Raw genomic sequence first — 15844 nt, 5'->3', positions numbered from 1 at the left:
ATCTTACCAGCTCCAAAACTTCTGAACGGTAATGAATGCATTTGATTATTTCCTATTATTACTATTATTTATTTGTGTGGGTAATAAACTAAATATATAATAGACAAAATAATTGATAATATAAGGAAATAATAATATATAATTACCTAACCTCAAAATGTTTTTTTGCATTGCTAAGTTAAATAAACAAACAAACAAATTTTTGCTTTAATTTTTAATTAATTTATTTATTGATGTGCATTGTATTGTTAAAAATACTTTAAAAAGATTTTACTTCTTTATTTTTTCCCCAAAACATGTCATAAAGCATGTCAAAAACCTACTTTTAAAGTGGTCCTCACTATTTGACAGGATCATAAATAATGTTTTTTAATTAATTAATTTATTTACTTGCATTGTATTGTTCCAAAAATAATTAAAAAATTGAATTTCTTTATTTTTTCAAAAACCTACTTTTAAAGTGGCCCTCACTATTTGACAGGATCATAAATTAATTTTAGTTTTTTGTTTTTATTTATTTATTTACTTGCATTGTTTTGTTAAAAAATACTTAAAAAAGATTTAACTTCTTTATTTTCCCCCTAAAACATGTAAAAAAATCTACTTTTAAAGTGGTCCTCACTATTTGACAGGATCATAAATATGTTTGTTTGTTTATTTATTTATTCATTTGCATTGTTTTGTTAAAAAATACTTAAAAAAGATTTAACTTCTTTATTTTCTCCTCTAAAACATGTCAAACACCTACTTTTAAATTGGTCCTCACTTTTTTCAGGATCATTAAAATACTTGTGAGAATAAGGTTACAGATTTAGCAAATAGAATCACCTCCATATAAAAACCATTAGGTCTGCGAGATGTCCTTACAAGTGAATCCAACATGTGTCTGTGTTATCGAGTGAGCGGGAAGATGCAGCTGGCGTTAATAAGCCTGTAGTAGCCTTTAGTAAGCCTGCGTAACTCTCCTCTCTGTCTGCCGTCGCATGTTCATCATTTAAAGCCATAACATACACTCGAGTTTAACACTTCACACTTAACTTCAGTTTCCTGTCTCATTTGTCCATTCATTTCTATCGGTCTTTGCTATTCTCTCTCTTTCCTCCTCCCATCCTGTCGTGTGTAAGTCTGTCCGTTTTTTTGTGTATATAGCCTAAGGCAGTTTTCCTGTTCTGGTCAGAAGAAAAGACATATCTGTGTTGTTCTTAGTGTATGTATGTCTACACTTTTTAAAAGTTTTGGGCTGTCCTCTAACCTATCCTGTTTCCTCTTTCTTTAATTACAAGTGGTTGCAAGGATATGTTTGGGTGCATGTGGTTTTAGGGGCCATATTCTATATGTTTGTGTGTGTCATGTTTCAGTGTCAATGAAAAGTAGAATTGAATCAAGCAGAGAAGGTCACATTCCTCCTAGACAATCGTCGTCTTGTTTCTCCACAAAGACCACAGGCCCAAACTGGGACTTTCACTCCACAATCTAATAGCTGACAGTCAGGGGAAAAGTTTTGTGTTGAAGGATATGTGTTACTGTGGAGTCCGATTTAGGAAACGCTGCCATTTTTGTGCTACCAGGACTACTACTGATGTATTTAACCGGATACAAAAGTTGACGTTATTTGATATATTAAATATTTTTAGTTCATTAAGCAGATGAAATTTTATTATTAAATAAAATAACAGCGATATACATTTGGAAAGTTACTCTTACAATCTTTAGCAGTATTTTATTATGTTTGCATTTATTAGCTTCATCGAGGTGACTTAACAACACATGTTTGAGCACCAAATCAGCGTTTCTGAAGGATCATGTGACACTGAAGACTGGAGAAATGGCTGCTGAAAATTCAGCTTTGCAGCACAGAAATAAATTACATTTTAAAATACATTAAAATAGAAAACAGTTTATTTTATTGTAATAATATTTCACAATAGTTCTCTATTTTACTGTATTTTTATCATATAATTTAAGATACAAATGGCACCATGATTAACATAATGATTTCTTTATTTACCCACACAGATTTAGCTGCACCACTGCACTTCTTTCTATGTTGTTGTTTGTTTTCCTAATCTTGTTTTAACTGTAGATAGCCATGAGTGATCAGATAAATCTACTTGCAGATAAAAAAAAACAAAGTCAGACTTTGCCTGGAGGTGAACAAGCAAAATGCAGTACCATGTGTTCCCCAACAGGTGGCATATATCTCACTTGTTGGCATCACTGCTGTTGCATTTAGTGCTATTTAATCACTTAATTCCAAAACGCAGGAAAGAGCAGTGGGTTCAGAAAGTGGTTTCTGGACCAGACTCTGGAGAAAGTGAGGAATCTCACTGTACCAGGCCAACACATTCAAACATGCATGTAAATACAGCAGCTGAGATGATGTGTATTTGTGTTGGTTGGTCTCCATAGCAGTGCCCCCAGAAGACCTTTGACGTTGTGTACAGGATGTGTTTTTGTGAGGTGTTCTCTCACCCTCTGTTTAATTCACAAACCACACCGAGCTTCTACCCACTGGAGTCAAACAAGTGTTTTTGCACATAGGAAATGATCTGTAGTGAGAAAAGAGAAACAGGATACAGGAAAACACAAAGATTTCCCAGCAAGAAAAAGACCCAAACACAACACAGACTTTCCAGAAATTCTGTGCTGGTACTTATTTAGTTTTGCTTTTTATACATCTGTTTTTTGATGAAATCTGAAAGCTTTCTGACCTTGCATTGATAGCAATGCAACTGCCACATTCAAGGCCTAGAAAGGTAGTAAGGACATTGTTAAAATAGTCCACATGACTAAGGTTCAACCTTAATTTTATGAAGCTACAAGAATACTTTTATGATGGGTGTGGAAGTGTTCAAGGTCATCATAGCTGAATGCACATCTGTGTGTTATATATAACTGCAGTCTGGATTAAATAATTGAACACACTTTGAGTGCCGCTGGCTGAATAGAACTGGTATGAAAACATACACACTAACTGGAATATGCTTTAGTGTTAGTTAAGATGGCAAGTAGATTTGATTTATAACGATTTTGTTCTTTTGCATTCAGGTATTCCAAGGATGCGCAGCACAGTACCCTGCAGCCCTACTTCTGTTTCCAGCACATCTTGTAAAGGTCCTCAGAAAGCAACCTCTTCCAAACTGCCTGTCAAAGGCCTACCCACAAGCCCCAGCTCCTCATCACTGGGAAGTACAATCAGCGAAAGCAACAACATTGCTGTAAACAAAGGTGAGTTTGTGTAGGAGTTCAGGTCACCATCTTAAAGGGTTAGTTCACCCAAAATTCAAAATACTGCCATTAATTTCAAAATCTCTAAGACCTTTGTTCATCTTCAGAACACAGATTAAAAGTGTCATCCTGTCATCTGCTTGTCATCCAAGATGTTCATGTCTTTCTTTCTTCAGTCGTGAAAGAAATTATGTTTTTTGAGGAAAAAATTTCAGCATTTCTCTTCATATAGTGGACTTTAATGGTGCCCCGAGTTTGAAGTTTCAAAATGCAGTTTAAATGCAGCTTCAAACTATCCTAAATGCGGTTGTAAGCAATCCCAGCCGAGGAAAAAGGGTCTTATCTAGCGAAACAATTGGTTGTTTTCAAAAAATAATACAATTTATGTACTTTTTAATCTCAAACGCTCGTCTCGTCTTACTCTCCCTGATCTCCGTTGTTTTTCTGGTTCATGACAGTTAGGGTATGTCGAAAAAATCCCATCTCATGTTCTCCCTCAACTTCAAAAAACATCCTATTCCGCTGTTTTACCTTTTTTGTTAAGGGTGTTCGATCTTCTTTGCATGTTCACTTCTTCGTACTTCTGCAGTGATGTAGGATGATTTTGAAATCATGTTTAAAGTTGGGGGAGAAAATATGATTAGAGTTTTTCGACATACTGTCTTGAGCCAGAATACACAGTTCAGACCGAGCAAGATAAGACGAGCGCTTGAGATTAAAAAGTATATAAATTGTATTATTTGTATGAAAATAACCGATCGTTTCGCTAGATAAGACCCTTCTTCCTCGGCTGGGATCATTTACAACCACATTTGGGTTCATTTGAAGCTGCATTTAAACTGCATTTTGGAACTTCAAACTCGGGGCACCATAGCAGTCCATTAGATGGAGAAAAATGCTGAAATGTTTTCCTCAAAAAACATAATTTCTTTATGACTGAAGAAAGAAAGACCTGAACATCTTGGATGACAAGGGGGTGAGTACATTATCTGTAAGTTTTTGTTCTGGAAGTGTTTCTAAACGGACCAAATGTGTTAATACAAGTCACGCACAAGTAAACTGTCCTCTCACTGGACAAAGTTCCACGGTTTATTTTCCGGAATTCCGCTCAGCTGTCGTCCGTCAGGATGGAACAACTACAGCTTTGTGGGCTTATCGTTGCATTTTTTGAAGCTGTTGTTATATTAATTTATAATTTTGAGCAGGAGTCCAAGATTTGTCGGGAAAACATTGTTAAAATGCACCTACTACAAAGAGAGCAATAAGATGACATTATGAAATGAAAAGGCGTGCTTTGATTTTGAATTCATAAGAGGTATTAGCAAAACAACAAAGTGACTGTTTTTCATAAAACTGTAATTACCCATTATAAACTGTGATATAGCCTGGTTCGTTGGTCTGTTGGATCGGATTGCTTTCTCACTACAAACGAACCGCTCCGGAGTTCATTTTCAGTTGAGCCATAACCACCTCGTTCAGGTGTTCTCAGACCGATTGTTTTGGTGCGGATCCAAACGCGATTGCCGTGCTCACATATGCCAAAACAAACCGAGCTAAGGGAGGAAATGCGTCAGGTTCTGAAACAAAGTGCCAGGTGTAAAAGCACCCTAAAATAGTCCATGAGACGGACATGGAAGACACGGAAGTCATTATTTTTGTTTTCTTTGCGACAAAAAGTATTCTTGTATCTTAAAATTAGGGCATTTTTATCAATGTCCTTACTACCTTTCTGACCTTAAACATGGTAGTTGCATTGCTGTCTATGCAGCATCAGAAAGCTCTTGGATTTCATCAAAAATAACTTAATTTGTGTTCTGAAGATGAACGAAGGAATGACATGAGAGTGAGTAATTGATGACAGTATTTTCATTTTTGTGTGAACTATACCTTTAATCTTAAGGCTTTTGAGCTCATACTTGAAAACCTCTTAGTGCTAAAAACATGCTTTCCATTTTCTCACGCTGAATAAATTTCTTAATCAGTATTTTGAAGAAACAAGACTTGAGATACAGATAAAATATAAATATGGTAATCAGTCACTAAACTAAGCTACTATGCTGTTAACATTTGAAAGACAAAGTTTCTCACATTTTCTCTTTGAGCCTTGATAAAATCTGCAGAGCTCAGACTGCCCTCATTCCTTTCCTCAGGGTAAAGGTCACAGCTGCTTTGAGTTTAGCGGTGACTGTGAGCAACAGTCATATACGATACAGTCTCTGCCATTCCAAAGCTGTGTTTTAGACATTAATCACAACATCCTCAGCATGACACCCCCTCAGAATCATGATTAGCTCATTCCCACACTCTCCTGCTGTCCCACACTCTGAACTTAAATTCAAGAATAATCAAGATAGCCACTGAGTTGTCATGGCAACTTGAAGAAATGAGATCTTGTTTCAGTAGGAATACATGTGAATGTGCTGTGCTAGTGAATAAAGAATGTTTTCAAGGTAAATTCACAACAAAACAACATAATATTGACACAAAAAACTTTTATTTAAATGATCATGTTGTGCTTTGTGACTAATTGCTATTGCATATTGAATCATTTGATGAATTAAGAAAAGGGTTTTTTTGAGTATGTTAATGGTTGGCATATTTTTGCAAGTACTCACATTCTCAGTATGAGAATTTTTATGTAAAATTTAAACATTTTCTTAAATCACAACATATTTTATTTTATTTTATTTTATTTTATATATTTTTTTATTAATTTAATTATAAGATTTTTTTTTTTTTCCTGAGAAGAAAATGCTTACATATACATATTTAGAATCAAACAAGATCAAATATACCCTATATGCAAAATTATTGCCATAAAATATTAAGATGCTTTTAAGAAAATATGTCTTGGATGTGGCACTGGTTGATTTAAAAAATGATATATGTTTTGACGAGTCGACTGCCTCCCCCTACTTATCAGCATTTCCCCGTCCTTTAATCGCCGCCCTTCACCAGAAATACACATACTCAGAATTAAACATATGTATCTATTTAATTAATTAATTAATTTGTTTATTTAATTTTTATTTTATTTATTTAGAAGAAACTATTTAAGGTATTAAATACTGTTTTCAGTAATATATTGACATTTAAAAATAAATTTAAAAACAAATATCAGTAAATTTGTGAACGTGAAATTGAAAGGAATTTAAATGTGACATGGAACAAGACATAGTACATTTATATTCAGGATATATTCTCTGAAAACAAATCTTAATATCTTGTGCAATTGTGCTTCTTAGGTAAATGTATTGCATTGATATTTAAAACAAGATAAAATACTAATTAAGAAAATGTGTTACTGCATTGTACAAAATATTGTTTTATGATGTGATGTAACGATTTCTCTTTAATCAGTTCCTGCTGAAGGGATAAAGAGTGAAGAGAAGTCTATCAAACAATCACTGGCAACCCAGAATCAAGGAAAGTCTCTAGTTAGCAAACCTGTATCAGGTCACCGCAGCAGAGCGAGCTCCACACCATCTAAATCAGCAACAGGTGAGAGAAACATACATGTTAAGTTTTGCAACATCTAATCCCACTAACTCTCTCTAACACTCACAGTTACTTTCATATATTTAAAAGAGTCCACATTCATCTGTCTCTCATCATTTCTTATTTACACATCAAAACAGCCTCAAAGGGAAATTAACTCCCCTGTCGTCAGAACTTCTATAATCATTAATCAGTGAGAAAGCTCTGATTGTCTTAAGCTAATGACACTGTAATTAGCATTCCTTTGATGTCATTTCATTTTAGAACCACATGATTACTACTATATACCTCTCTTAATAGGTTTTAAATTTTTTAAATCCCTCAATTTGTTATTGTAATTTGTATATAGTTCCACTTTATTATTATGCCAACAGCAGGTGATATGGTCCTACTTTATATTAGGTGGCATTAACTACTATGTACATCAAAAAATAAGTACATTGTACTTATTGTGATCATATTGTATTGCAGAACACTTTTGCTGCTATTGAGGTGGGATATGGGTAAGTTTAGGGACAGATTTGGTGGTATGGGTAGGTTTAAGTGTGGGTTAAGGTGTAAGGGATGGGTCAACAGTAGGGGTGTAATGGTAGACATATTCTTACCGACAATTTTACGCATTTTACGCAATTTTACGCATGTGTACCGAACAAATACAGCATTTTTTCACCAGGAAATTAAAACAATAAATGGCGTTTTGACAGTCTTTGATGTGGAATGACAGATCGCTGTATAAACGCCTAGGAGAGCCGCTTCTGGGACGCTTTAGAAACATGCTGTTGTGCGGCCGGTATAAACACAAGCATTGACTAGAGTGGACGTGATCAGCTCCGGTGGCCATGTTAGAGCCGTAACGCTCCGCAGACATGTGCAGTGTAAACGGAGTCTGTTCAAATGGTACAGCGGAGTGCAAGTGAACACGATCATTCCTTCTTCTTTACTACTAGTTTTAATGCAAAATCAACATGAATGAACATCTCATGCCTCATGTAATCATGACAGCCACTATGTAATTGAATATACTTCCACAACAAACAGAAGTTTTATTTATTTTAATTTATAAATTCATGTAAAAAGTGCATTATGTGCAATTTATATGTATCCATACAATTTTAAGTTGAGTGTTGATTATTATTTAAAAATAAATAGTGACTAATAAAGCCCCGTTCACACTAGCAGCGACTTCTGTAACTGTAACTGAATGTATTTAAAGAAAGAGCAACTTGTTCAGTAAACCACTGTTTAATAAAAAAGAAAAGAAAAAGATTTTTTTCCCTCTGCTGTCCCAAAATTATATCAAACCGTGATGTCAAACCTGAGGTACGTACCAAACCATCATGTTTGTGTACCGTTACCATCTTAGTCAATAGTGTAATTAAAAATTTAATTACAGAAATTAATTATAGGTTTAATTTAACTTACATGCAGGTATTTTTTTAAAATATAAGTACAATGTAAAAACACGTATGTGCACAATAAGTGCATTGTATTAAATGATACATTTTAATGTAAGTACATAGTAGTTAAGGCCACCTAATATAAAGCGGGACTGATGATGTAAATAGATCAGATTAGATCTTTTAATATGGAAAGTTCATGCAAATCATGCAAATGCACAAATCATGATAAAATTTCCCCTATATGCAAAATTACCTTAAAATATTAAAATGCTTTTGAAAGAATATTGGATATATTACTGGGGTCAGTAAGATGTTTTTGAAAGTAATTAATACTTTTATTGAGCATGCATGCATTAAATTGATCAAAAGTGACAGTAAAGACATTGATGTTACAAGATTTATATTTGAAATACATGATGTTTTTTCAACTTTATATATTTAAATATATTTTTTGTAATTTATGAAATTGTTTATTTAGCGCCAAGTCAGCATATTAGAATGATTTCTGAAGGGTCACGTGACACTAAACACTGAAAATTCATTTAAAATGTATTAGAAAACAGTTATTTTAAATTGTAATAATATTTCACAATATTACTGCTATTACTGTTTTTTTGTTGTTGTTTTTTTGATTAACTAAATGCAGCCTGGGGAGCATAAGACTTCTTTGAAAAAAATAAAAAATAAATGAATGTCTTATAAATCCAAACTTCTGAATGTAGTGTATTATGCACAAAACAAGACAAGATATTCCTTAAAGATATGTTTTTTGTTTTTTGCAGTGATTGATTGTTTATAGTTAATGCTGATTGCCTTGCTAATTGCTTCAGATGATGAAGGATGATTGTGAAGGTTTTAGCAGTATTTGTCCTGCCCCACCCTGTCCCATTAATTGCCATAAATACACTCATGCACCTACAACCCCTAAAGTACATGTGACTCAGTCACTGAAACCTGCCACTGCAAAGTCTGTTAGCATGAAGTTTGATTTCTTCTGCACTGTTTCATTAGGGCTGAAGGCCCCAGCTGTGACCAGCCACGTGACAGCTAAGACTAACCAGAATGTTTTGCAACGCACTGGATCGGCACGACTCACTCGCTCATCATCAGCAGCAGGTAAAGAGAAAATAAATTTGATAGTGTGTGGTGTATACATTTTGGAAATAGACAGTTTGCGGATAAACAAAACATAAATATGGCCATAGGATATAAAAGTCATTTGAACAGTGGATTCCTCTGTATCTGTGCTCATGCTTTTTTCTCACATGCAAGTGGCGAGAAAAAGAATGTGAACCCACTGGAATTGGTTGGTTTTCTGCATTATTTGGTCATAAAATGTCATCACTAAAGTCACAAGTATAGACATGCACACTGTGCTTTCACAAACAGTTATAATCTTATGTGTTTATTGAACACACCCCATTGAACATTCACTGTGCTGTGGAAAAAGTAAGTGACCTTCACATTGTTGATGTTACCTTAATGATCCACAACTGTTTTTATGAGTTGTTCATGACTCACATGTTTGTTCTTAGCAGTTAAGCTGCCAAATCTTCCTGTATATTCTTTGGTTTTAAAGCATATTCTGCATACTTAAACCATTTATAACAGTGTCTATAATTTTGAGAACCATCTTTTCACACTTAGGGCATCTGGAGTTATACATAATTAAAAAGGGTGAAACATTCACTGAAGAAAACATAAACATGTATTTATATTCAAATATATTAACGTATGTGGTTGGAATCATTTATTGTTTGCTAAATTGTTTATTATAGAGCACTCTAGATTGTCTTTTTTAACGTTGTAGTGGTATGTGTGACTTTCTCTGCAGTGTTTCTTTGCAAAAATGCCACAGACATCCTCAAGCCAAAATTCCAGTCACATTCACAACAAGTTCACCCAACCAGTGCGCATTTCATGGTATTTCTGGTCCTTCCGTCTTGTTTTACTTACAAACGACTTGACTTTAACAGAATTTTAGCCACAAGCACCACCTCCGCCCCTTGACTGTTGCTAATTTATGTTGCTCTGGCCATGCAGCTGTTGGCCTTTAGTGGTGAATAAGGAAGCACAATAGTGTCAGAGCACAGGCGTTCATGTGCTGCTTGACGTCTCTCTATTCAACAATGTCACTCATCAGTATTCCGAGGCGCTTGTTTCTCTCACTCTCTCACTCTTTTTATTTATCCAACAAAGGCATCCATTCAGGAAGCCTGCTGCTTGGAAGATACATAAATGTTAAATAGATGTCTGAGAGAAGGCACCTGAAAAAGAGGGGAAGACGAAGAATAAAAAGGAAGATGATGACGTGAAGCAAAATCAGGGACCAGTAAGGACTTTGTGCCTGTGAAATATAAAAAAGACAAAAAATATTTTACAAATCTGAGAAAATGTAGATTTCAGTGTTTAAGTATTTACTAAAATGAATTATTCACCAACAGATGAAAATTCTGTCATCATTTTCTCACCCACATGTCATTCCAAACCTGTATGACTTTATTTCTACTATGGTACAAAATTATAATATAAATAATATTTTATATTTACATAAATATTGTATCTTTATATATTGTATATTTACATAAATATGATATTAATAAAAATAGATATACAATATTTATGTAAATACTATAATATATTATTATTATTATTATTATTATTATTGTTGCCCATATAATGACAGTCAGTGGGAACTAACATTGTACTCCATTGGCTTTCATTATTTGGTGAAATTCTTAACTAAATTAATTTAAATATAATAATACTAATACATAATATTTATAGTATTTATGTAAATGTAAAATATTTGTATATTTATATAAATATTATAATTATTGTTATTATTATAAATATAGCATATACTATAATAATATTAATAATAATAATAATACTTGTTACATTGGACTCCATTAGCTTTCATTTGGTGAAATTCTTAACTAAATATATTTAATAATAATAATAATAATAATAAATTATAATATTTGTAGTATTTATATAAATATACAATGTTTATATATTTATGTAAATACTATACTATTATATTATTATTATTATTATTATTATTATTGCCCATATAATGAAAGTCAGTGGGAACCAACAGTATAGGCTTCATTAGCTTTTATTATTTGGTGAAATTCTTATCTAAATTCTTATCTATATTTAAATATAATAATAATAATAATAATAAATTAAAATGTTTATAGTATTTATATAAGTATACAATATTTATATATGTATATAAATAAATACTACAGTTATTTTTTTATTATTATTATCATAAATATGATGTATTTATATAAATACTATGAATATTAAAATTTATTATTTTGTGAAATTCTGTTTAGGTCATCTAAGCATGCTTAAAATATAATTTTATTAAGTAGGTAGTTTTATTTATTTGTTTGTTTATTTATTCAGAAAATTTATTTATAGGGATTCTTTTTCTTACCTTGCCTTACCTTACCTTTTGTTGCATTTAAAACCATTAAAGAGAGAGAGAGAGAGAAAGAGAGGGAGAGAGAGAGAAACAATATTGCATTTCAAATAAATGTATTTTATTTCAAGGATCTATAGGATGTTTTATAAACAAAAATACTGATTAAGAAAACCATTTTCGCAGTGTAATTGTAAATCAGTAGCTATAATCTTCAAACGCAGCATCTTCAATCCTCACACCATAATCATACCCATACTGTAGCCAAGAGAGAGGGAGTGAGAGAACGACGTTACTCATAAACCGCCTACTCCCCGCTCTGTGCAAACTCCCTCCCCTTCCCTCTTACATCGCCTCTCTCCCTCCATCCCCCCTTCTGAGTGCACGAGTGTGTGTGTAAAGCTACGGAGAGCTTGGCTTTGTATGTGTGTGTGTGTGTGCATGTGCAACACACATAAAGGATTAGCGTGTGCACATTTGCAAGAGAGAGAGAGAGAGGAGGAGAATATATGACACACAGGCTGGTTCAGCATCCAAGAGGATACCGCTGAACAGAGCAGCCGTTCCCACAAGAGCTACGCATCATTCCCAATCCAATCTTCATCATCACTTTGGTTTTTGGTAGCTGTAGCATTTTTTAGCATTTTAAAGAGATTTGGAGACTTAAGAATAGCAAAATTTATTTTTGTTACCGTATTTTTTTTTTTTTCACCTCTTATTTGGACTTTTCCCTCTTACAAGGACTTTTTGCATTGGAATGTGACAGAAACCAGACATTTTTATTTTATTACATAGTGGACATTTAATTTTAATATTTATTTATTTTAAAATTTTTCAGTTTTTAGAAATTTCTTGATTTTTTTCCCCCCTTATTTTGTGGAGGATTTACACTCCTCCATTTGGACGTTGAAGGTCATGTTATGGTCTCCGAGACTTTCCCTCTCAAACTTCCATGTGAAGCTCACAGCTAAAGGACTATTCCGCAATCTCCAGCTACTGCCGGGATGCAAAAAGACCACGGTGGTCTTCCATGCAGGTTAGGGAACCTCTCCTTTCCCTTCCTCCATCTCTCAATCTCTCCCTTCATCTCACCATACGCCCCTTCCCCCTCCCATATTTCTCCTTTTGACACCCGTCTCTCCATAGTTACCGTTGCTCCATCCCTGCTTTGAGGAGCATGTGGCAGCCTTCACTATTGTTTCTTTTAACAGAAGATGCTTACAAAGAATCGTGTGTGTTTGCGCGTCTGTGTGTGTGTGTGTGCAATGTAGTGAAAGGCCAGATCGCGTGATCTGTAGTGAGCGATGCCCGTGCCAGAGGGCACCATGTGCAGTGCCAGAAATAGAAACTGCTTGCTGTGTTTTTAATATGTTTATCTGTGCCATGCCTGCATCCTAGTGTTCATACATAAACAGTGTGTTTATTAAGTGTTTATATAAACCAGAGGAACGGTATATATTGATTTTTCTGCTGAGAGTAAATAAAACAGATTGATGTGATGGGGGGAGTATATGAAGACGGTAAGGAACGCATTCTAGGGTTGAATAACTAAATTTCACCACTCCCCAACCGAAATTCTCCACCGCCCTTCTTCTTTCTGTGTCAGATGAAAATTTAGGTTAGGGTTCATGTGAGGGTGCTCTCTCCCTATCTGTCTGTCTCTCTTTCTTTCAATCTCTCTGTGAATCTGTTGGAGGATTTCTGTCATGGGGAATAATATAGCATGTAGGAATTTCTCAAAAAAGCTAGATCTGTCTTTTCTTACTCTTACTGACCTAATTATTGATTTTTCATTCATCAGGTGTTGAATATCTACCATAGGTTTATAGTATGGCTGTCACGGTTCCTTGATTCAATTCGAGTTGTCCATTTTAAAAAATCCTTGACTGCAATTTGCCCGTGTTGAGTATCCGATAGAATACTGTAAGTGGAGCATTCCATGAACGAGAATCCATGAAACAAATTATTAGATTGTTTTCTGTATGATATAGTAAATCCACTTAAAAATTATAACATAATGCTATTGTGAATTCACAAACGCTACGATTCAGTTAAATAAATATATACAATGCAGGTTTAATATATGTGGTTTAATTATTTAACGTTATTTAACATTACATGCGTGTAACAGCTCAGAGCAGTCAATGCTGCTCCAAATGAACATTTTTTTATTTACATTTGTTTACTGGAGCATCACAAACTCCAGACTTTGGTTTTATTATGACATTCATCTGAGAATGCCATTTTTCATCAAAAAATGTGTGGAAGCTGCTAAATCATATAGAGAATGACTTAGTGAGCAGGAAAGTGCTCAATTGTTTGACAAACTAAAGCTAATAGGTGGTAAAGATACGTACGAGCAGTATTAATTATATATTAGCCAAATATTTTACCTACCTGACTGGAAATGTTAAGAACAAACACAAATGTTGTCAGGATTCTTGCCCTGGAAATCCTGGTTCAGTTTGACCGACTACAAATGCCTTTTGTTCCTCAGACATTTTTTGCACACGTCTCCTTGATTTGTTACAACTTTTTGCAGTCTATAGTACTCCAAATATTTTTCCTGGTCTGACCGATCAGTACAGCCCAAAACATGACAATAACTGCTAATTTTCAGCAGCTATAATCAGCATAATTTGTGAGTTTTGTTCGGTTTCGTGGCATTGCTTACGTTCAGTGTGTCCAATATTAAAAATTAAGTAGACATTTGAATTAAATGTAGTATTAGATCCCTCTCCAGTCAATTGTTATTTTTAAAGAAAATCAATCAATAAATACCATTTTGTGGCTCTTTAATATGTCATGACACATCACACACTCTTTTCATGTGTCGTATTGCCTTATTAGATCAAACGGCACGTGAACCGATCGTCTTTTCTTGTTTACTTAAAACACAAAATAAACATGAATGAACATCAGAACGTTTTTCATTTCAGCCACGGAAAGACGTCAGTACACACAATTTTTCAAGTTTAAGTTCACCAAAGTTAATCTACTCTCCTGTCTGATTTGTTTGTCGGACAAAATGGCGGATTTAGCATTATGATTGGTCAGATTGCCTACCAATCAAGCTGTTTGCAAAGGGTCAGTTACCAAAATAATAGTTAGTGACAGCTCTAGTTTATAGTAACTGTTGCTTTGTCAGCTCAAATCTGTCAGTATGTTACTGCAGTGTTCTTACAGTTTTGAAAAAGGACATGTCTGGGTCATATACATCCCAAAATCTATTGAAAGAAATATTTGGTATATATTGACTTTTGGAAATTTATACATGAAGAGTTCAGATGCAAAACCAGCTAAAAGCCATCTCGGTCAAAAATGAGATATTGATACTGAGTGAATGCTCCTGACACATATTATACGTCCATCAAATACTTTTACTTCAAACTCACTAATCTCCAGCCTCAGCCCAATCAGAAGTACCAGTACTTACATAGAAACCTATACAAAGTAGCCAGAAAGAAATGCTTATTTTAAAGAAAAACATTAGATGGATTTAGAGGCTTTTGCATCTGAACTCTTTATATGTGTGTGTATTATGCGTTTATTTAAGATGATTGGAGGTATTTAGTATCAGTATAAAAAAGGTGTCATTCAAATAATTTTACGATGCAAAAAAACATATATTTTTTGTTTTCAGCCCCATTGGTATAGGTATGGCAGTCACTGTCTTCATCCTCATCTAATAGAAAACACAGTGGAAAATTCCAGAATATTCTTGAACACATACATTCAGAGTGCAGCATCTCCTCATAGTTGTCTCCATAGAAACTAGCATGCTGGATCATGTGGTGCTGTTATCAACAGACCTGATGTATGTGACCTGAACAGCCGGTCTGAGTGAGTGTGTGAGAGCCTCAGCAGAGAGAACACTTTGTACATACCAAACGCTCCTGTACACACTGCACAAGATATTCATTCAAATTAATCTTCATCTAAGAGCACAGCCTCTCTAATCAGACCAAATGCTCTGTTTTTAGAGATAATGTTGTATGTGTATATGTGCCAAATGCACAGGGACACAGTGTACTCAAAGTGGGCCAGCAAACTCAGACATTCAGCCTCTTTTTTAATCTATTTATTCATCTGGATTTGCATGCTTTGGACCTTGTAGTTTTCGTCGCTCATCATGCGGTTTAATCTAAACGCAGCCGCTGGCCTCATTCTTACAATTCCAATCCAGATTATTTCCCTGGACCCACCTTCTCATACTGTGCATATCTCAGTGTGCATGAGGGAATTGCATCTATGAATTAATGCCTGCAGTTTTTTTTTTCAA

General features: G+C 34.2%; 1 protein-coding gene across 2 annotated transcripts in view; it reads left to right on the top strand.

Moving 5' to 3' along the window:
* mtus1b (microtubule associated tumor suppressor 1b) overlaps nt 1–15844 on the top strand; it is a 58900-nt gene that overhangs the window by 18061 nt on the left and 24995 nt on the right. For both annotated transcript variants that reach the window (XM_051097471.1, XM_051098274.1), the window contains exons 4-6: nt 3049–3228; nt 6589–6729; nt 9138–9242. In XM_051097471.1, the coding sequence (XP_050953428.1) occupies nt 3049–3228; nt 6589–6729; nt 9138–9242 (426 nt within the window). The remainder of the gene's footprint in view (nt 1–3048; nt 3229–6588; nt 6730–9137; nt 9243–15844) is intronic.

The sequence above is a fragment of the Labeo rohita genome, chromosome 1 (assembly GCF_022985175.1).
Source record: "Labeo rohita strain BAU-BD-2019 chromosome 1, IGBB_LRoh.1.0, whole genome shotgun sequence".
In the NCBI taxonomy this organism is placed as follows: Eukaryota; Metazoa; Chordata; class Actinopteri; order Cypriniformes; family Cyprinidae; genus Labeo; species Labeo rohita.
Note: the sequence above shows the minus strand (reverse complement) of the source record. Positions and strands in the feature narration are given on the sequence as shown.